At 42.2% G+C, this 22,535-nt stretch overlaps 1 protein-coding gene and 1 long non-coding RNA gene across 2 annotated transcripts; one reads left to right on the top strand and one right to left on the bottom strand.

Moving 5' to 3' along the window:
• The first annotated feature begins 5,272 nt into the window (after positions 1-5,272).
• Positions 5,273-8,455, top strand: LOC115793533 (uncharacterized). Its single transcript, XR_004021113.1, has 3 exons — positions 5,273-5,366; positions 5,447-5,573; positions 7,879-8,455. It is a non-coding gene; the product is annotated as an uncharacterized LOC115793533 (long non-coding RNA).
• Positions 8,456-12,218: 3,763 nt separating this feature from the next.
• foxg1b (forkhead box G1b) lies at positions 12,219-16,773 on the bottom strand. Its single transcript, XM_030747902.1, has one exon. It carries the CDS (start codon positions 16,630-16,632, stop codon positions 15,388-15,390), a length of 1,245 nt encoding a protein of 414 aa, XP_030603762.1. The 5' UTR covers positions 16,633-16,773; the 3' UTR covers positions 12,219-15,387.
• Between the last annotated feature and the right edge of the window lie 5,762 nt (positions 16,774-22,535).

Here is a 22,535-nt window from a genome sequence, read left to right as displayed (position 1 = left end):
AATCAAAGAAGAAGAAGATGATCAGGGTGGATGGACTTTATCATGGCATCCATCCAGATTCTTCTTATCCTTTTCAAGGTCCGAGGGCCTTATAGGGGGAGAGGCAGGGTACGTGTCGCAGGGCTAACACAGAGAGACACCTACGGGCAATTTAGAATCACCAGTTAACCTAACCCCCCGACTGTGGGAGGAAACTGGAGAACCTGGTGAGAACATGTAAACTCGGCTCTGGCCATGGTGGACTCAAACCCAGGACCTTCTTGCTGTGAGGCAACTGTGTGAACCACCACGCCGCTGTACTCCCTGCAGCATTGGCACATAGTGAACGATTCATTTAATTTGAAGCAATAATTTTTAATTGAATTTGATTTTATGTTTGTTGCTTCATTTGATTTTTGACTTTTTTTTTCTTGGAGCTAATACGCAGAAATATGTGTCAGACCGCAGATTTTAATGTTCGTGGCTGTCATAGCGAGCGGTGTGGCGGGCGGGGTTAGACTCCAGAAACAGGCACAAAGCTGCTTCTGCTTTACTGCAGGGATCAGACACGAAGGACAAAATCTTCTTCCAGAGCTGAAACAAAGGCATAATACCAAACTGAAAACATACACACACACCGCTGTGAGGAGAAGCTACTGATGACAACAACACGACAAAGAACTGACAAAGACACAGACAACATATAATGTAAGGTAATGAGTTAAAGGTGGGAGAACAGGTGAACACTAACGAGACCGGGGGAAGCAAAACTGAACACACTGACCCTACCAAAATAAGACTGGAAGTGACTAAACACAAGGACCGGGACAAAGACACACGAATGTGACACGAGGACTGAGGATAAACACTAAACACAGTAATACAAACCCCCGCTCAGCCTGACACACAAACTAATCTACAAACAAACAATAAACCAGGAAACCAAACTAAGACACAAACACAACATAATAAATTTAACAGAATATCAAAGAGCAAAAAACAGCCCAGGATCACCAGAGTCGCTCTGAGCTTGTTAATCACAGGTTTCAAGTTTCATTTGTATTGAATTAACAATTATAAAAACTGAACTGATCACTTCTTGAAGCTCCTTCTGATCAGCCTGAAGTGTCACATTACAGAGCAGCTAATTATGGTCACTGCAGTGGATTTCACTGAAGTCCATAAAATTAACATTTTTTAAATTTACACTAACCGACTTCAGGTGTGAACCAAATGCTACAAAATGTCATATTTTTATAAATCCTTGTTAAACATAGTCCCTTTTTTTCCTTATATCTACCATTTGGGGAGCTACAAATATAATTTAGCTCCACAGCACATGTCTCAGAACAATACAGGAATTGTATTCGACTCTTATCATCCATCTAAGTGTTCCTCGATTTCCTCCTGGCTCCCCAAAGCTCCTACTTTGTGGGACTTTGTGGTGCCGCTGCTGAGCGCGTCTGTCCTGAAGGTTTTTCGGGCTCAGTCAGGCGTGCTCGGGCGAGCAGCAGAGACGACGCCTGCTGCCTCATGTTTTGATATGTGAAACTGTCCCTATCAAACAGATTACAGGCGGAAATACCTGACACGACGGCAGACAAAAAGAGAATCAGGCATTACGAGGGGTGACGCGACGGGCGTCAAACCTGAGCGTGAGAGCCGAAGAAGTTCACAGGCTCCGGCGTGCAACGCTCACCTTAGACTTCCAGAACTGTGTCATTCTCCCTTTAACTTCCACAGGAATGTTTTCTGCTCCGTGCTCAGTTTTCAGAGGGATTGTATTAGTTCATCTGTCCTCAGAGAGCATCGGCCATCATTAATGACCCATCAGCTGACGCGCTCAGGATATCATAGACTGTGTTTATTGGTCCAACCGTACGTGATCAAACAGACACTGAGACAAGAGCAAGTTCAAGTTTTGTTAACAAAGATCTGAAGGTGACTGCATGAGGAATTCAGGTGGACAGACTGAGGTTTGGGTGGTGGCGACTTAGACGCCTGGAGAGTCTGGTGCAGGAAGCAGTGAGACCAGGTGAGTAAAGTGGCGGAGAGCGGTCAGACAGGTGATTTACGTTTTCAGGGTTGATTTGCAGGGTGAAGGAGGAGACGCCAACGGCAAACTGAGGAGGATCCAGGAGGAAGGAGAACTGAGGTAAATACCAAGAACTTATAATTAAGGAAGAAAGTAGGAAGAGCCTAAAGTCATTACTGTTGGCTCTAAGGATCTTGAGGAGCGTGTACGATTGAGACGGTCCTTAAATACTCAGGAGGTGATGAGCTGATGGGATGCAGGTGTGCCAGGCAGGAATTAACATGGGTCTCAGAGCAGAGGTTTCCTTCACAGCCTCACCTGCTCCCAAAGAGGTGGAGCTTCTTCAGATAAGAACAGGACTTTTGATTAGATCTCATTTTCCTGCTCTGAAACATGTCAGTAATTATCTCTGCCAAGGAGGTCATTAAAAGTGGCTGTGATCAGTCAGTAAGAAAGATTATTAAAACTTTCTGCACGGATTTTAACTTTTTGCCAGATGTGGGGCTGATTCCAGCCTTGGTGAACATCTGCAGTCTCAGAGTTGGTGTTTGTAATTAGGTGGAGGCAGTGATGTGTTTCTCAGGCCAGGTGTGCTGGGAAGTCCTGTGTTGCACTTTAGTATGAATTCACCTGCATACTGTACATACACACTGTACTGTGTGTGTCCACAGCCCAGATCGCCTCCACAGGAGGCTGTTTGGTGCCGCCTGCACTGATGGACTGCACTGTCCCTGGATCAGTTGAGGACTGTGATAGTTTTTAGTCTTTATGAACTTCTTTTCATGCAGTGCTTTGTTCAGTTTTGTTGAGCTGAGATTTGCAGGCACGTATTTCCACCTGCTCAAAGGCAGCGTGAATGAAGCAGGGGAGTGAGCTCCCTGCTGCAGAGCGAGGCGCTGACGCTTCCTGTCTGAGAGCTCATTGATCCCATTGATACAGAAACGAGGCTGATTGGTCCTAAAACTCTAAAGACTTTGATCAACCTGCAGTTTTCATTGCTCAGACAGACTGAATGAACGGAGGAGATTTAAGTTTGTTTTAACTGATTCAACTCTGAACTTTAAACTTTAAACTCCTTTTAAGCTTTCTGTTAAATTGGATTGAAGATCTGGGAGGTGTGACCTCTGACCCCTGGCTTCCTTATTACTGGTTGCTTAAAATGTGGTTTTTGCAGCTCGTCTTACTCACGCAGGGAAACCTTTAAATACATAATATCCTTCAAATCTCAATATCTTTCCAGTTTTTGAAAGCATATATTAATGTAATACCTTTTAAAAGCATCTTAAATGTCATCATGTGTCACTTTGGCTATAAATAAGCTAATAACCAAACCCACCTTTAGCAGCATTCAGACAGTAAACTCATCAAATCAGAGCAGATCTGGGTTTGTGGTAAATACTCAAACCAAAGGCTGGAATCAGCTCATGCTGTCATGAACACACACCTCAGATTAACACACTGTAAGTGGTTCATGAGAACATCTGGAACTCCTGCTGAGGTACACCAGTATAATAAAGCTATAGCAGGCATGCACGGTGCATGCACGCAGGCTAAAGGAGCACGAGGTCACTGCGTTTGGCAGAAAGATTCAAGCACTGTGGGAGGAGCTCAGAGTCAGAGGAGACGTTCATTAAAGCCAAAGCTGTTTCTCTGTCTGCATCCAGGACGCAGAAAAAAAGGAACAAACATGAGATCCTCAGTTTCTTTAAAATCACACTGATGTTAAACCTTCCACGAGAACGACGAACACAAAGAGAAAAACAGCTGAAAAGGTCTGAGGCCGTTTTTGAGCTCCTCCACCTTTACTGCTTTTTCTCAAATAAAGAGTTGTTTGGATTTGATTCCTGTGGATTATGGAGGTGATGATTAACCCAAAGCAAACATTTCTCTAACTGCTCCATAATCAGCAAAAGCAAAAAAAAAAAGCCAAATAATCCATTGGATCAAGAGAAATCAATTAAAAGAAATTAATATTTATTCAAAGTAAAACATTTTTGGAGGTTAAGTAAAACTCTGCATTAAATCTACACTGTATGTACGTCTGTGCAGGATTCATGGCAGCACTTTTGTGTCTGTTTGCGTAGGATGTCGGTTATGCCTGTGAAGGACGCATGTCTGACAGTTCACAGCTCAAAGAGGCCGACAGGATGCTGATTGGTTAAAAACTGAGTGGAGGGAGAAGAACGCAGACAGTGGATTTCTCTCCCACGTTTCTGACTACGTTTTCTTCTGCCACTGTTATTCAAAGCGACTCAAACACAATGGATCAACTTGAAGAGAGAAACCACACCTCTGGTATTTTGGTGATGAAGCTGCACCAACGTAAGTATAAATGCTGCAACAGCATCTTTGTAGGCTACATCACAGCCTCCACTTAGATTCAGCACAGAGGTAGAAATGAAGCTTTAGACTCAGATGAACATCATGGAGCAGAATGAAGGCAGCAGACGGTAACTGGACCCCGTGGAGTTCAGACTCTGGTGCTTGGAGGAGAAGATTAAGGAGATGCTTCATGAAGATTTTGGGTGAGATGCTGTGATGAGGTGGAGAAGAAGAGCAGAGTTGGATGACAGCCTGTAAATTTAGAGAACAGGGACTGGCGGCTGATTGGCTCAGAGAACGCAGGCCGACAGTTTATTGGGCAGAAAAGTGATGTTGAATTTTGAATTGAATGAATGAGCATAACAGAGGTAACAGAAAATAGAGCTGATATCACAGAGGAGTGAAGAAGAACATGTAGGAAGACATCTTCCTTACTGAGCTTAAGTAAAAACGTAATTTCCGTGTGGGCAAAACTCCTGAAAATCTGGATGTTTTCGGTTTTTCCAGGAACGCTGCTCATAAATAATTCCAGTTAATTTTGCAATTATTTCATAAACTGTCCTGAAACTGCGTCATTTATCTTTTTATTTCCATAATCTTCTTTATTTGAGGTCAAAGACACGCTCACACCAGAGCACAGAAAAGCAAAGGTCGCTGAACCCTGAAACTTCAAAATAAAAGCCTCTCATTTAGCTTTGGTTTTTGAGGTTGTTTTATTTTTTGGGAGGGGTATGGGGGGGTTGAAACGACCAAATGGAGCTTATAGATTTTCAAACAGCTTTTGTCTGATGCAGTTTTTTAGCTGTTATTCTCTTTCCTTACTGTGTTTGATCCATGAGGGTTGTGAATGCCTTTGAGCAGCAGTAATCCACCTGCATGAGGGCCGCCTGTCCGTCTGTCAGCTTAAATCCTGCTCAGCTCCAGTTGCAGTAACATGTTCACTCAATCATGCTTTTCAGTACTTCAGCAGTGTCGCTGGATTCAGATCAGAAATATCTCAAAGACTGTGTGGGGAAAAAGTCTAAATACGGTGCGAGTGTGAAAACCTCAATATCAAACTTCTTTTGTGTTTTTAGCTTCACTTTTGAATAATTTCGTTCTGTTTCGCAGAGCTTCAGAAACTTCAGAAGCGGCTCACCTATCCGAGGGTCTCTCTGGCAAACAGAACATCGGTGATGCAGACTCTGCAGCGGTTCCTGGATCTCAGACACGACAGCCGACAGTAAAGAGTTCAAAGGTCAGTCTTCAGTCTAGTTTTAGTCATCTCTTCAACCCAGTTTCAGCTCCTGACAGTTCAGTATTGTCAGTGTGACTGTCTGTGACTCACTGCAACAAACCGTTGATACAAACGTGAGCGTGAGGCGCTCCAAAAATAAAATCAGCTGAGAGGATTCTGCAGTTTCATGCAGAAATATTTGCTTTAAACTGGACAACGGAGCTTCTGATATGACTGAAGATCTTATGCAGATCATAATTACTGAATCCAGCTGTGATTGTATTCAGTTATTAAATCACGAGGTCACACACTTTGCTCCTGATTGCAGCTCTGAAACTGCAAATACTCACAGTATAAAAGTCCAGTGAACCCACTTCCGTCTGTTCAGTCACTTCCTGTCTTATTTTGAAGAGTTGCTCAGCCTTTGTGTCTCCTGTGTTTCCTGTCCTTTATGGTTTTAATTTAATTTTTTTTTTAATTTTTATTTATTTGGGACAATGCACATTAATAAAACAATCAATACTTAGTACAGATTGTAAATGAGCCAGATTATAGCATATTTGCTAATTTGCATCTGTAGTCCCTAGGCAGAAGGACAAACAACAGAAAACATCATGAATATACAATAGTAGTAAAAGACAACACATTGACAAACATTAAAAAAATGGTTCCCTGTCATGTCCTCGTTAGTGTGACCTGTGGACGTTCCCTCTGTGTTTTCTTACTCGAAGCTTTCCAAAAAGCTCGTCCTGTGCTCTTACAGCTGTTCATGCTTTAGGTTAATGAGTGTGCTGCAGCTGTAGGTCGACTGCTGATTCACGAGGCGGAAAACTTTAGACCCTCTTACTCTCTACGCACTGAGGTCAAAGGGACCTTCAGGAATAGTGATGCCATATTTTCCAGAGATCTGATTGGTCAGTAGAGGGTGATTTCAGACCCTCTGGGGTTGTGATGTTTAAGTTACCATAAGAAGTGAAACCCCATCACCAAAAACAGAGTTAAACCTGGTTTGAGCATCTGACCAGGATGCTTCTGGGCACCTCTTAGTTGATGTGTTTTGGGCACGTCGTACCAAGAGGAGACCCCATAACAGCCCCAGGACACTGGATGGATTACATCTCTCAGCTGGAACACATCAGTGTCCCCCCATAAGAGCTGGGCAGAGGGAAGCCTGGGAGTCTCTACTGAGACTACTGCCTCTGTGACATGGATACACTGCAGAGGATGGATGGATGGATGGATGGATGGATGGATGGGTGGGTGGATGGATGGATGGGTGGATGGGTGGATGGATGGATGGATGGATCTGTCTGTTACTCCACCTCTGTTATCATGTTTAGTGTTCAGTGTAGCTGTCTTTTAGCAATTTCCTGTTTTACTTTGATAGTTGCTTTTCTCTTCTGTTGCGTTGTGGGATTTACTTCCTGTTTGCTGTGCGCTGTCCCTCATTCCTCACCTGCCTCCCATTGGCTGATTGTGTATTGAGACTCGTGTTTCTCATGGTCAAGTCTTCCTCTGCGTTGCTGAAGCTCACTTCCTGTTTCTTCCTGGGTTTTTTAATCCACTCTTGATCTTCGTCTTTATGTTGTGGACTCGCATTTGGACTTTTTGGACTCTTCTCATCAGCTGTTAAAAACTCCAGCAGTCTGTATTCATGTCCTCTAATACTTTGATGACACAGATATTTCTGTTCCTCATTTCTTTGATAGAATTCAGTTCAATTCAATTTTATTTATATAGCACCAAATCACAACAAACAGCCTCCTCATGGTGCTTTGTATTGTGGGTAAAGACCCTACAATAATACAGAGAAAACCCAACAGCCAAAACGACCCCCTATGAGCAGCACTTGGTGACAGTGGGAAGGAAAAACTCCCTTTAACAGGAAGAAACCTCCAGCAGAACCAGGCTGAATCTGGTTAATGAAGCTTTATTGTGATATAATAAATAATTTTGTGCTCTGAATTTGAAGTTTTAAAGTTCTGCAGCTGTTAGTAATGATTAATGTTTTATTGGTAATTCTGCTAATGCTATAGGCTCAGTGCTGATACACAAACATGAAGTGTCAGCTAATTTTTAGTGTTTATAGAAGGTTTTAAACTGGCCGATTTCAGCCAGTTTAAAATATGACACAACAGGAAGTGCATGCTCTTCCACCAATCCTAAACGAGCCCTGGTCTTGGAGAGTGTTTTACTGGTTTGGGATCAGTGTGTGTGTGTGTGTGTGTGTGTGCGTGCTTGCGTGCGTGCGTGCGTGTGTGTGTGTGTGACATCACTTGCTCAGGCACAATTACATCATTAAGCACCCTCCTCCTCCTCCTCTCAGCCCCGCCCCCCGGGCTGTCCCAGCTGCCAGAACAAGTGAGCAGACCAAAGTGCCGCGCTGACCTAAATTCTCCCAGAGAGACTCCTCTTAAAGCTGCAGGGACACAGACAGACAAGCAGGGACGGAGACCCAGAGACAGGAAGTCCCAGACTGAGACTCCCACTGTGGTTTAAGGATGAATTACTTCTGGAGGACAGGAAACACTGGGACACCTGTCCTGTTGGGAAGCTCCCATTAATCAAAGAAGAGAAGCCTTGGCTCTGATAGCACTGAAACGTGAAATATGCTGAAACCCACATTTGTGTGTCAGTCTGCCTATTTGAGATCATCTGATGTGTGAAATACTCATGAATTCACATTCCTGAGTTTTTCTTACCTGTTCATGTGTCCGTGTGGACGGTTTCAGAGCAGCGTGTCGCTGTTTGCACCAGAGGCCACAGTTTGAGTGGAGCTGATCGTGTTCACACTGTCTCTGATATCACTTTACAGCTGGTTCACGTGACTTTTGTTACGTTCACGTGACTTTTGTTACATTTCATTTCAGCTCAGACGATACACACATTTAAATCTCTATTAAAAACACATTTCTTTTCCTTGGCATTTGGCTGCAGTGCTACCTCCTTTTAGATGATTGTTTTATGGTATTTTATGGTACTTGTTTTAAACGTTTTAATTTTTAATTTTCTTATGTTATTTATTGTTCTTAATGTTTTTATTTATTTATTTTTATTTTATTATTTTATTTATTTATTTATATATTTTTATTTTTATTTAGTATAGTCCCTGGGGTTACAGATCTTGTACAGCACTTTGGTCAACGTCGTTGTTTTAAATGTGCTTTATAAATAAACTTGACTTGACTTGGTTTCCACACCAAACATAATTGGGTTCATTTTATGGCCCAAATCTACTTTGTTGGATTATCAACAAAACTATTTCCTGATTGTCTTTTGGCACCAAATGTTTGAGTCTGCTCAGTTGTTCTAAGGCAGCAGCTGCTTCATACCCTCATAAAACTGGTGGATTTCTGATCTGTACTGGGTTGGAAGTGGACTCGGAGTGAATATGCTTTAACCCAAACTGCGATCTTTTCCTCAGCCTGACCAAGTTAGGTCAGACTAACTGATGAGTGAAGAAAACTAAGAAAAACAAATGGATCCGCATCAGTTTCCTGGATGAAAGCCTTGTTGAGCGGCCATCTTCACGTCCACCTGCTTCCACGTGGGGACTTCATCAGGGTATTAAAGTGTGAGCTATCTCCTCTGAAGGGTCAGTACATGAAGGATCACATTCACACTAAAAACAACGCACACTTTGCACCGTTCATTCCAAACTATACCCGATGTTGTTGACCTGTACACACACACACACACACCCGGACAATCCTAATCCCTGATTGGTCACACCACGTGGTGGGCTAGATGAATAACACCCCTCCGTCCCTGACTCTTTAGCTCACAGAATAATGCAGGAATTTGGATTATTGTTGATATCATTGTTAACATTATTATGATTGATGTGCATAACTTGGTTTCTCCTCTGAACTTGAGATTAATTGATGGTTTGTTTCATTGTCCAGAAAGCAGTCTGGGTGCTTGACTGATTAACGTGCAGGTGCTTCCTCCTGTTTTTATAAGAGTTTAGAGAGATAATGGTAACAGTGAGCTAATAAGACCATTCGCTAACAGTTGTTGCTCACATCATCAATAAAAATATGAATATATAAAAATCCCCCAGTGCTTAAGCCCAGCAGGGGGTCAGTTTAGGCCCAGCAGGCCTCCAGGTTTGCAGAACAACAGCAGAAACCCTGAAGATGAAGAAGGGTGAGCCAGCCTGCTCATTAGTCTGCAAAATAGTAAGATACAAGTAAATGGACTGGTACTTTTATAACACTGTCCTACTCTGAGCACTCAAAGCTCACACACACACACACACACACACACACACACACACACACACACACACACACACACACACACACACTGACGGACACGTCAGGAGGTTCAGTATCTTGTCTGCATGCAGAGTGGAGCAGAGAGGGATTGAACCACCCACCTTGCAATTGGTAGACAACCCGCTCTGCCTCCTGAGCCACAATTTTATTTTATTTATTTTATCAAATTTTATTTACAGGTTATTATGAACAATGGTCCTAAACTCATCCAGTTAATGTTCATTTTGAAATGATGTATTTTTACTGGAAAAAGTAATTTCACTTTGATGTCTGTGTCCATCGACTGGTTGGTCTTAAATGTCATTTTTAACAGAGTCAAAAAGCTGCTAAGAGGTCTTAAACTTGTCTGCAGGTATAAAATAAACAGGAAGCACCTTAGGAGTAATAACTACACTGTAATAACTACACTGAAAATCACTGCGTGATTATTGAAAGTCTACAAACAGCTCAAACTAAGTTTGCATGATGCAGAATTTAACAGTGAGTGTAAATGTCACCATTTGACATTTTCACAAAACTATTAATGTAACCAAAAGAATTCATGATAACATATTGTTGCAAACCACAATAATTGAAATATATTGCATTATTGTGTTTTGTCTGTCTGTTTGTTTATTTGTTTGTTTGGGTTTTTTTTTTCAGGGGGGGGGGGGGGGGTGCAAACATGTAATTACATGTTATTATTGTCTATCACTAATGTTTAATCATTAAAAATCGTAATTTCACAACCAAACTTTTGTTTTATGGTTTGTTTTTTCTTTTCTTTTTTTGACAAACTCAGCAATAACTTTACTAAAGTGTGAAAAAAATAAATAAAGTATGAGTGTATTAACATTTTTTAAAATCACTATATCAAAAGAATTTACCTTGACAATATTATTGTGATATTTTTAAAATTGTAACTTTGTTGTTTCTGTTGCGGCCAAGACTGTAACACTTACATAATATAATCTGAATTTATAATTATAGTTTTGTGACACTGTGACATAAAACACTGATTTTTATCTTTCACTGTGTGTTTAGTCTCTAACTGAACAACAATAGAATAATTACATGATATAATTATCAAAATGATTCATGATAATGATCTTATTGTGATATCATCTTATAAAATATAGTTTTAATATTAATATTTAACTGTATTGTATTCTATCTGGAGACGCTGTCTCAGTCTGTGAAGTTTTTGCTGTGAGGTGAGAAAATAAATTTGTTTCTTTGCTGCAAAAATTAAAACATGGATTGAAATCTGCTCTTAGATTTACAGTCAAATCTGCAGGCAACAAATTCTGTTAAATTTTATTTAAAACATCCAAAACACACTAAATCTGCTTTAATGAAGCTCCTGTTTACATTTTAACTTCCTCTGATTTTAGTCTTTTTTTTTTTTTGAGTGAGAACACCAGAATTTTATTGGGTGAACACACACACACACACACACACACACACACACAGATCATGTGACTTTAGACTCTGTGTAAACTCACTGAATGCAGTGTTTCAGACTAAAATCAAACAGCAGAGGGGAGATCTGTAAACCAGCTGAAGTAAACCTCAAACCATCAAATCATGAAAACAGTGAAAATTCTGGATATAAAAAGTCAAACAGCTGCATGAAGAAACTCGCTGGAGTTTCTGAACATCAGGCTGAGCACAAGGCTGCTGACAAACTCCTGAATAATCAGCCTCCCGGCACCCGGACTCCATTTTAAAATGTGTATAAAAGCAAAACTTCCAATTTTTCCCCTAAAAATTAAAGATGTACAAACGTCAGCCACACGAAGAACTATGAAAGACACTTATTACACAATAATATTCTTAATAATCAAACATATATATATATATATATATATATATATATATATATATATATATACACACACAAAAATATCCATGTTACGCAAGTAAACCTGTTTTTCTTGAAGTTCAGACTTTATACAGGAAATGTTAAATATTTATGGAAGAAAAGTGAGGACAAAAAAAATCAGAACATATAAATTAGGCCGACTCACAAAAGTGCTGAAGAACCAAAAGCAATAACTCACAATAAAACTCTACTAAACACAAATAAATTTATAAAATAATGGATTTAATAACAATAACTAGATAATTATTTTATAAAGGTCATATGTGATTAAAAACCCCTAATTTAGGATTTAGTAAATAAAACAATAAATAAATAAAAAATGTCATTGACTCAACTATGGAAAAAATAAAAGTCTTTTAAGAAATAAAAACAGCAAATTCAGCATTAAAATCAGCAGATTAATTCAGCAGCGACAGATTAATAAAACATTTGCTGCTTTCTGTGTGTTTTTACATCTCTAAAGAATCATTAAATAAGACTTTATGACGTTTTCCTGCACACATCACCAGGCAGAAACTCCGCTTCAGGTTATTTCAGCATTTTAATCAAGTTTAGTTTCTCTGGAAAAAATAAGACAGACAGACGGCAACGAAACAGACATTACAGACTTCGTACAACTGAGTGATGGCTAACTACAAAAGTGCAAAAAATAAAAACCAAACAAATCTCCAAAAAACAAAAACTTTTTTTTACAAACCCAGAATGGAAAAAAAAGTGACAGGAAGAGAAAAAACAAACCAACAGTTTCCCCCAAAGTTTAACCACAGTGAGGCTGACCTGCAGGAGTGTGTGTGTGTGTGTGTGTGTGTGTGTGTGTGTGTGTGTGTGTGTGTGTGTGTGTGTGTGTGTGTGTGTGTGTGTGTGTGTGTGTGTGTGTTGAAGGTCATCCTCTTCTGAGCTGCAGGAGGCTTTTATTTCTCTGAGGTTAAATAAGTTTTTATGTTTGCACTGTAAAAAATAACTAAAAAAAAGTTATTGTTGTTAGTGGTGTGTGTGTGTGTGTGTGTGTGTGTGTGTGTGTGTGTGTGTGTGTGTGTGTGTGTGTGTGTGTGTGAGACAGGGGGAGGGGCTGGGAGTTACTCTGCTTCCTGTTTCCTGTGTGGATGCTCAGCTGTTTAAAACAAACTTTCAGCCAATAAATTCTGTTTATTTTGCAATAAAAGGCCCAAATATGAGAAACTATGATCAATGTGTTTAATTCCAGCAGTGAGTAGAAAAAGATATAATTTGGATTAATTTCCTTTAGATTTCATCTCATTGTCTCATTTCAGAAATTACCTTTAAAAAGTAATTTTGTGCTGTTTTGTTTATGAAAGTTTGAGTGTGACTGACCTGAGCTATGAGGACACACAGATCAATACCACAGTGATCAGAGCTTCGACTGCTGAAACGTTTTACGGTTCTTACAGTTGTTATTTTTGAACAAACAGGAAGTGATGCATGATGATGGATTTGCTAAATTCCCACATTTCTGTTAAGAACGTTTAACAGTGTAAAAATCTCTCTGATTTTATCATTTGTTTGTGATTTAAGTTGTTTTATTTTGCAAATTTTGTGTGAAATCAAAGCTGATCCATTTGAAATAAAATATTTTATTTGAATATATTTCATTTGAAATAAAATATTTTATTTCAAAACATATGACTTAAATATTGATTATTAGTCAAATCATCAAAGTCAGTTTGAGGGAATATGTCCACATGGCGCCGATGAAAAGGCATCTTTTAGTAAAATGAAGTCATAAAGAGTTACATTTTGGGTCACATGTTCAACTAAAGTTTAACAATTTACCAAAAATTAAATTACATTTTTTCCAAATAAAACAAAAATGTGCAAAAACATGAATTTTAATGTGTGAACTATTTTTTTTTCCTTTGTCTGCAAAACCAAATGTGTGTTTGTGTGTGTGTGTGTGTGTGTGTGTGTGTGTGTATGTGTGTGTGTGTGTCGGTTTTATGGTCACATCAAACATCTTAAACCCCTCCCCTCCCGCTGAGGTCAGCTGACCAACATTTTCCACATGAGGAACTTTTTGTGCATTTTTTTTTCTCCCCCAGAAAATTAAAAAAAGAAACAGAAGTTGCATATTTATCATTTCAGTTGGCCTGCAAAGCTCGGATCTCCAGTTTCATTGATTGTCATGCACGTTTGTAGCTCTTCCTTCACCTCTGACTGTGACAGTGTTTTTGTTGAGATGGCTGTCTCCTAAAGTAAAATAAAGTGACTCCACGGCTGCAGAGGAAGGCTGAGAGGACGCGCTTGTTCTCATTCATTTCATTGTTTTAAACCTTCTCCCCTTCCCAAGGGAAACATTTACAAAAAGAAAAAAAAATGGAGATAAACGTTTTTCACCTGACCAAAGGACCACATAGGTGTGTGTGTGTGTGTGTGTGTGTGTGTGTGTGTGTGTGTGTGTGTGTGTGTGTGTGTGTGTGTGTGTGTGTGTGTGTGTGTGTGTGAAGGCCTGAGGGTTGTTGGAGCCCCTTAAAAGAAAAAAATAAAATAAAATAGTTCCAGCAGCAGCAGCCGAGGCCTCCAGCCCCCACGGGTCACTTACAAATGTTCACCAGGAACAGGAGTGGGTCAGCGGGCCAGAAAAACGGAAGAAGGCGGCAGAAACGGTAAAGAAAAAAAACATAATAATAAGACGGAGAGGGGCTGTACGGTGGCTCTGAGCGCACATGCGCAGGACGTTTTACGCTCATTCAGGCCTTTACGCACAAACACAAACACACACACCAAATAAATGGAGTGAACAGGACAGTCTGCGTGTTGATACTGAACAAAAAAAACATGCACAAAACTTGTGCCGTGTTTGCATAATTGAACATGAAGAGTTTATTCCAAAAACATTTATATCCATTTATGGATTTATTGAACATAAAGGGCGATTACGTAAAAACAATCAGATGGGATTATTTTTGGATATCGTAATTTTGGAAGGAAACTCTTCACACAGAGCGGTTTTAATATTTAATATTTAATCTTATTATCATTAATATTATTATTCAGAGGCCTGTCCGAGGTCACACCTGAGTAGAGATATGATTTGTAGGCTTCTTTTTCCTCTCAAAAAAACCCTGATTGTTTCTAATTTTAAGGCTTTAATCGTTTTCTTATTCAAAAGTTTTTCCTCCCAATAAAAGAGAAAAGAAAAAGTTTTGATTGTCTCGTTTTTCCTCCTTGATTGTCTCAAAATTCATAAATAATTATTAACCCTGTCTTATTTCCAACCCCACCCCTCTCTCCCCACACGCACGTTTTCCTCAATACTGATGCGCAGACACCGACAAATAGAATTTAAATACATTGTACAATAAATACAAAACATAAATAAACGACTCAAACAAAGTACTGAAAATCTTTGTACAGGATATAAATAGCTTGAAATATACTTATAGTGTTACCTTTGGCAAGTCTAGTTTACAGTTGTACAACCCGCGGGTAACAAAAGTTTGTCCCTTTTTCAGTAAAATGCGAAAACAAGAAAAAGAAATCTAAATAAACCCGTTGCACTTCCGGGTGGAATATGGCCAAAAAGTTTCACTTCATATATATATTTTTATATATATATATATTTATATAGAGATTTTTTGCGGTCAGTGTTTTGATAGTTACCACTTTTTATTTGCCCTTAACGTGACGTCTTTGTCCGTCCTCGTCCCGGTGCAGTCCACGGAGGGAGGGGGGGTCAGTTTAGGAAAGCGTTTGGGGTCACCCTCTTTTGATGGGACAGCACCCCGGGGAACCCCGCGGACACGCCGGGGGAGAAGGCCGGTAGGGAGCTGTTTCTGAGGGAGTCCGATAGTAGGGACTGCGGGGAGCTGCTGGTCGCCAGGCCACCGAATCCCGGCGCGCCCTGCTGGAGGTGTGGCGGTGGCGGAGGTGGTGGAGGTGGCGGCGGTGGTCCTCCTCCCGGCGGTGCTGCTGCTGCAGAGTGTTGGCTCCCTGAGACAAAATACCCGGCAGTCTGTCCGGAGAGCAGCCCGACCGGCGACGTGCTCATCCCGTAACTGTTCGTCAAGCCCAGCGCCCCCGCGGCAGACCCGCCGAGGATGGAGCGCCCCAGGTCCCCGTTACTCAGCTGCTCCACCGCAGGCAGCAGTGACCCGTATCCGGCCGCCTGGTTCAAGAACCCGGGGGACGAGCCGTTGTAGTGCGGGTGGTGGTGGTGGTGATGGTGCAGGGAGAGAAACGGAGAGATCTGCCAGTAGAGCGGGTTATTCGTCCGCTCGTTAATCCCCAAGCCGAGAGGAGCGAAGCGCAACCCGCGCTTCATCGCCAGCTTGCCCCGGGAAGTGGCGGAGCGCCTGCGGAGCTTCCCTGTGGTCCCGCCGATGAAAACATCATCGCTGCTCGGGTCCAGCATCCAGTAGTTCCCCTTTCCTGGGTCGTCGTAATGCCGGGGCACCTTAACGAAGCACTTATTGAGGCTCAGGTTGTGCCGGATGGAGTTCTGCCAGCCCTGCTTGTGTTCCCGGTAATACGGGAAGTTTTTCATAATGAACTCATAGATGCCGTTCAGCGTGAGCCGCTTCTCGGGGCTCTGTCGGATGGCCATCATAATCAGCGCATTGTAGCTAAACGGAGGCTTGTCATATTTCCCGTTTTTCCCACTGTTACTGCCGTTATTATTCTGCTCCGGTGTTGCCTTGCCGCCGTCCCCTCCTCCGCCTCCCCCTCCGTCCTCCTCCTCTTCCCCCTGCTCCTCCTTGCCCGGTTTCTCCGGCTCTAGAACCGTGGAGGCCGTGGAGTCCACCTCCGGCGGGTCCAGAGACTTCTCAGAGTCGGAGCCCGGAGAGGGAGATAGGGCTCCGTGGATTCCGACGATCGCGGCGGCGGAGTCCGGTCGGTCGCACTTGGAGGGCAGCAGGAGGCTCTTGATGCTGAAGGAGGAGGACCGGTGGACGGTCGGCGGGTCTTTTACATCCTCCATGCCCGGTGGCGGCTCTCCCAACAAAACGAGGAATAAATAATAAAAAAAATAACAACGACAACTCCAAGCTCCTCCACCTCCGTTATCCGAGAGAGACAGAGAGTAGAGAGAAAGGAGGGTCAGGATGAGAGATGCATGGATGGAGGAGTGGAGAGAGAGAGAGAAAGAGAGAGAGGGAGGGAGGGATTGAGAGAGAGAGAGAGAGAGAGAGTGGCTTGGATGTGGAGAAATTAGTAATTAAGGAGGTTCCGACTCGCGGCTACATCACGGAGAGGAGGAGCTTCTCCAACTTGGTGATTTTGTCAACAAATCCTCTTTTCTTCTTCGTCGTCTCCCTCTCCGTTCTTCCGTCTCCAAGCCGTCGACCTTTACTGTCTCGAGCCACACAAACCTGTCATTTTTATCTGCTCCCCTTTAATCTCTCTCTCTCTCTCTCTCATGTTTCCATATTTGCGCGCGAGCGCGCGCACCCTCCTCTGTGTGTGCGTAAAAATCCAAGCTTGTGCGTAAAAACGCACGTCCGCTTTTAGGTGTGCGCGTGCGTAAAAGCGCACGGGCAGTCTGGGCTTTGTTTTCTCAGCGACAATAATAGTTTGAATTCATGTCGGCAAACATTGCGCGTGCACGCACGGTGTGTGCTCGTGTGTGCGTTTGGGCATGGAGACGAGGAGGAAGAGGAGGAGGGCACTGAGCGAACGGCATTGTCTACTAATAAAAATCATTGTGTCGGCAGTAACGCACACACACACACACACACACACACACACACCAGAGGCGGCGGGTCTCACTCCGTAACCAGAGCGCCTCCTGTCGACAACAGGCGGTACTGATCAATGTAAACACTCATTTTAGCTTGTACAGTTTTCACGCTTAGAACAGACAGACCAGTTGGATGGGGGTGGGATGGGGGTGGGGATGGGGTGGACCCATCCAAATCTTCTGTTTCTTTAAGTGTAAAGAATGATTAACAGAGTGAAGCTTTAAAAAAAAGGTGAAACCACAAACCAAAGTGCCCCCCTCTTTACTCCAGTCCCATAAAAACAGTTAAATTTTTCCTGCTTGTTCCACATTCCTCGAGTCAAAAGCATTCCACGTAAAACAACAACAGTATTTTACAGTTTATCATTCAAACAACTTTCGAGATGTAAAAATAACTTTGACATATTTTTATTCCTGTGAAGCATCATCACAAAAGAAACTGCACTCCATTTTATCTTTAAAAATGAGTAATTAATGATGGTCTCTGGATCTTTGACCCACAGTTTGGGTTTTGGGTTTTTCTCTCTCTTCTGTTGCGGCTCTCTTCCTGTTTTATTTTGGTGGCAGTTCTGCTCTGGGTTAACTTCCCTTTAGTGGTGCTGTCAGTTATTCCCAGCCGTGTGCCCACCTGTTTCCCATCCTCTCGTTGTCCTGAAGTGTATTTATTGTCTCGAACTTCCTTCTGTTCTTTGTTGTGTTCTCCCTCGCGTTGTGTTGAGAGGTTTTTGTTCTTTAGTTTGTATCTGTGGCTTCAGTTTACTGTTTCAGTTTGTTGTTATTTTTGACTTCAGCGATAAAGCTGTTCACAGTCTGCATCCTGTTTCCCAGAGTCCTGTGTTGGGGTCCTAACCCTGCCTACTGCACAGCCGTGTCTTGACACTTGCAATATTTGCAATTTCCAAAAGTGCCCAGCGGGCCAGATTGGAGCCTTTGGCCCATTTTAGTCTGCCTCAGGGGTGTCTAACATGCAGCTCGGGGACCGGACGCAGCCCCCAAAAAGGGTCCAATCTGGCTCAACTGTCAGTCACATCAAGCTTCAGCTTTGTGGTGTTTTTGTGTTCTTTTGTCATTTTAGTGTTTGTTTTGATCCTTGTGTTTTATTGGCTGTGGGTTCCTGTTGTTTTTATTTCTTTTCATGTTTTTGCTCCTTCAGTGTTTCACACCTTTGTCATCTTTTTTTCTTTGTGTGTTTTTTGTGCTTTTACTTCCTGCCTTTCTTTCCCCTGATTTCCCAGTGGTTTCTTCTTTTGTTCTGCTCTCATCATCGTCTTGTTCCCTAATCAGTCCACCCTGTACAGTACACACAGTCCTGTGTTGTGCTTGTGCTCCCCCAGCTCACTCGTTTTCCAGCTGTCAGAGCTCGTATTCCTCGATTACTGCGTCCCTGTTTCCCAGTCTACATTTTTGGAGTTTGGCTTGTTAACTGAGCACACTTTTTGTTTTTCTGGCTCCACATTCCAGCCTCTCCTGGCACTTTGGTACGAAGACTTAATCCATCAGTCCAGCTCAGTAGAGCTCATACTGACTTTGCTGCAGATTTGCAGCTGCCTTCAGTTTTAATCAGCAGCAAAATCAACCAAACTTCAAGGAGCTGGTCTCACTACACGGAGTGACCTGCAGGCAGCTCAAACCTTCAGGCTGCAGAAGTGATTCATCCTGATGTTTTAGGCTTCCACAGCTTTAAAACTTATCACTTAAGATGGTTTTTGTATCACACTCATTATCTTGTGTACATTTGTGGTCTTATTTTATGTGTTTGTGTTATTACCTCAGCCCATGAGGTTGTGTTTTGATAGCGTGTCATTCTGTTTGTAAACACGACCGCTGGAAACGTTCGAATGAATTCTGATCAAACTTTGTAGGGGTGCAGAGGTCAGAGGTCACGGTGCTTATGGGTTAACAAGCCGTTAAAATTTAGCTGACATCCAGTAAGTTCATCTTTCTTTTAGATTGACCCCAAAATGTTTCATCTTTAAAAAGTATCATCATGAGAAAGAGAATGAGTTGCCTATTAGTTAGAAATATACTGCAGTGAATGTAAGATCAAGATATTCATGTCCAGTTCCAGATCAGTTTCTGTTATCCTGCTCCTGCATCATGTTTGAGTAATCGTGCTGCTCTGATCTGAATTTACGACACTACAAACTTCTTAAAGGACATTTAAAAAGGAGAAAGAAAACAAAATGAATTTATACAAAATTATTCCTGCAGAAGGACACACTGTGCAGAGAGCGAGCCGCCTCGGTGGAGGTTTGGACTCTTTGTAACCGCTGCTGACTGAACTGCTGCCCAGTCTGCAGAATGTCTGTGCAGGATCTCAGTCATCCGGGTCATGCTGGACTTCTTTTTGGTTCCTGCAGACATTTTGCTTCTCATACAAGTGTTTTCATCAGCTCTAAAACAGCTAACAGAGTCCCAAGTATTTAACCTGTTGGGGGGGGTCTCTTTGGAGGTGGTCTGAGGGTCTTTGAATTATTAATCATGTGCGTCGTCACATGAGCCAAAGTGTATTGTTTTATTACCTGATGTGGTGATGCCAGCTTCCCAGGACAGGAAATGTTTAAAGTTTAATACCAATTATTATTTGAATCATAAAGATGTCAAATACTGATGCTGCTTAGTTACAGAAACCTTTCACTGTGATCTGCCTTATGATGCCGGGAGGCTCAGTGAACGTGGAAAAGATGATATTGTTAAAGCTGTAGTTTCTTTTTTTTTTCTTAGGAAATTTCATGTGAGTGTGTCACTCATTAAATCAGAAAAATTAATTAAGAAATTATAGCTTCTGTTATTTGGTATTTTCAAAGGAGAGGATTTTAGCTGTTTGAACATCTTGGCTCAGGTTCCTTCAAAACACTTTGCTTTATTTTTGTAATAAACAGATTAAACTATAGTTTACTGGTTCTGCCATATTTGAGGTGTGTTGGGTAGGAAGTCGCCGTGAACTAAAATGAATCGCACACTTCTGCTTTAAACTATAAACACAAAAACTACACTGGTGACCCCCCTGGAAGCACGCCTGCTTCAAACGCTGCAATCTGCAGGTTCAATCATCCTCAAGACAAAATTCAAACACACCAAAAAGCAGAAAAGAATGTTCTCAATAAGGTCACAGAAGGCAGAAGGCACACACACACACACACTCAGAATCATCAGATTCACCAGTGACAGCGATCACAGTCTATCAAAAGATCAGACCTTCAATTTTTCAGGGTGGGTCCAAACTGACCTTTTTCATGAGTATATTTTTGATGTTTCTGAGTCTGCGCAGATCTGTTACGTTGTTTAGTTTAATCATTTTTCGTTCAGGCTCGATGGTGGAGGGACGGGAATCATGGGGAAAACCGTTACATCCTAAATCTGGAAAATAAAAACCTCCACGGGAGGCGGACGCTGTGTCAGGTCTTGTTGTCCCTGAGGAGGCCCGCGGGCCATCTTATAGGCCTTCATCAGCAGGAGCACGCGCGTGTTTCTGTTCCCAGCCTGTGGTGAATCAGTACAAAATTTCTTCATGACGGCACAAGTGGAAAATGCTGCGTTTGATTTCATCCATCGCTGATTTCATCAAGGCGTCGCCCGCCGGACGCGCTAAGTGACCAAAAAAATGGAGCGCTCCCACAGGCGATCCCGGCAGGTGAGTGCAGGTGTTTCCCCTCAATGTGGAGATCAGCTGAGGACAAAACGGATTTCCTGCGCGGCACGAGAGGCGGTGCACGCAAACCGCAGGTGAGCGCACGGGTGTGTCAGTGAGGCCGGTTCTCTGTGATATCTTCAGGTTTCTACAGATCACGTGACCTCAGCAGTAGCGGAAAAATCCAAAACTTTACCGCAGCGTCAGCAAACCGTGTCAAAAATACACACACACATTTCGCCGCGATTTATTAATATAATAAAATTGATAGATATTAATTTGTTACTTTCAGCGCTGAATTAACATTAAAATGACTGCGTTTCTGTGCCGCTGGGATTTTTTTTTAACGTTTCCATGATGGGCCAGGATCATACAAAGTTCTAATAAATGCGTTTTCTTTTAACAATCCACGCTTTTATTGGATGATGAGTTTCCACTTCTGATCACTGCTCTGTGATGCTTTGCGCTGAACCGCGGCCATCAGGCCGAGAATAAAGTACATGCAGTTTGACAGCCCGAGCAGAAAGCCAGGCCCAGGACAGCCTCGCTGCTTTCAGGGATGTCTGCACAGTTACTCAAAGCCTCGCTCCCTGGTCCTGACCTCTGTGTGGGTCAGCGGTTGGGAGCTTTACAGCAGGCAGCACTGTGGTGCAGAAGTTAGCACGGCTGCCTCACAGCAACAAGATCCTGAGTTCAGATCCACCGGCTACTTCGGTTCTTAATGTGTGGCGTTTGTATGTTCTCTCTGCTCCTGCGGGCGCTCTCTGCAGGTTAACAGGTGATTCTAGATTGGCTGCAGGTGTGAATGATTGTTTGTCTCGCTGTGATAGACTGGATGTACCCTGCCCTATGATAGCTGCGATAGGTTCCAGCCCCTTTGTGACTTATTTAAATATATATGTGTGTGTGTGTGTGTGTGTGTGTGTGTGTGTGTGTGTGTGTGTGTGTGTGTGTGTTTGTAAAAGCAAGTTGCTGCACACCTGTGTCATTTGCACTGAAGTTGCCATCCTGCAGTCTCACACTGATCACCGTTTTATCCTCCTCTTGATGCACAAAAGTTGCTTTGAAGACAGCAGCGGACAGCCAGTGGTTGCAGACCTGCTCTCAGCAACCGTTTCAAAGGCAATGAGATTGCAGGTTCACTGTGATAAGTTGCAGACTGCAGTCTCCAGTCAGTGTTTTCCTGAGTGGGGACAGTGGCATTAAATAGCACCTTCACATCAAAGTTAAATCATTTATTCAGTAACTGCTAGTTTAATAGTAAATTATACACTTTAAAATGTGAACATTTGGCTTTCCATTAAAAAACAAGTCTTTTGGTTCCAGTGTGCAGTTCTGAGGCAGGATGAGATAAACTGCTGGGACAAAAATCTATGTTTTTATGCGTTAAATATGTGCACCAAAGTAAAATGTACTTGCTATTTTCACTAGCTAAAATAAAAGGAGGTGCAGGGAAAAACAATTTATTTAACTGCTATGAAACATAATAACTATAGATGAGAAAAAGACGAAA

Source organism: Archocentrus centrarchus, chromosome 15, assembly GCF_007364275.1.
Source record: "Archocentrus centrarchus isolate MPI-CPG fArcCen1 chromosome 15, fArcCen1, whole genome shotgun sequence".
Lineage (NCBI taxonomy): Eukaryota > Metazoa > Chordata > Actinopteri > Cichliformes > Cichlidae > Archocentrus > Archocentrus centrarchus.
Note: the sequence above shows the minus strand (reverse complement) of the source record. Positions and strands in the feature narration are given on the sequence as shown.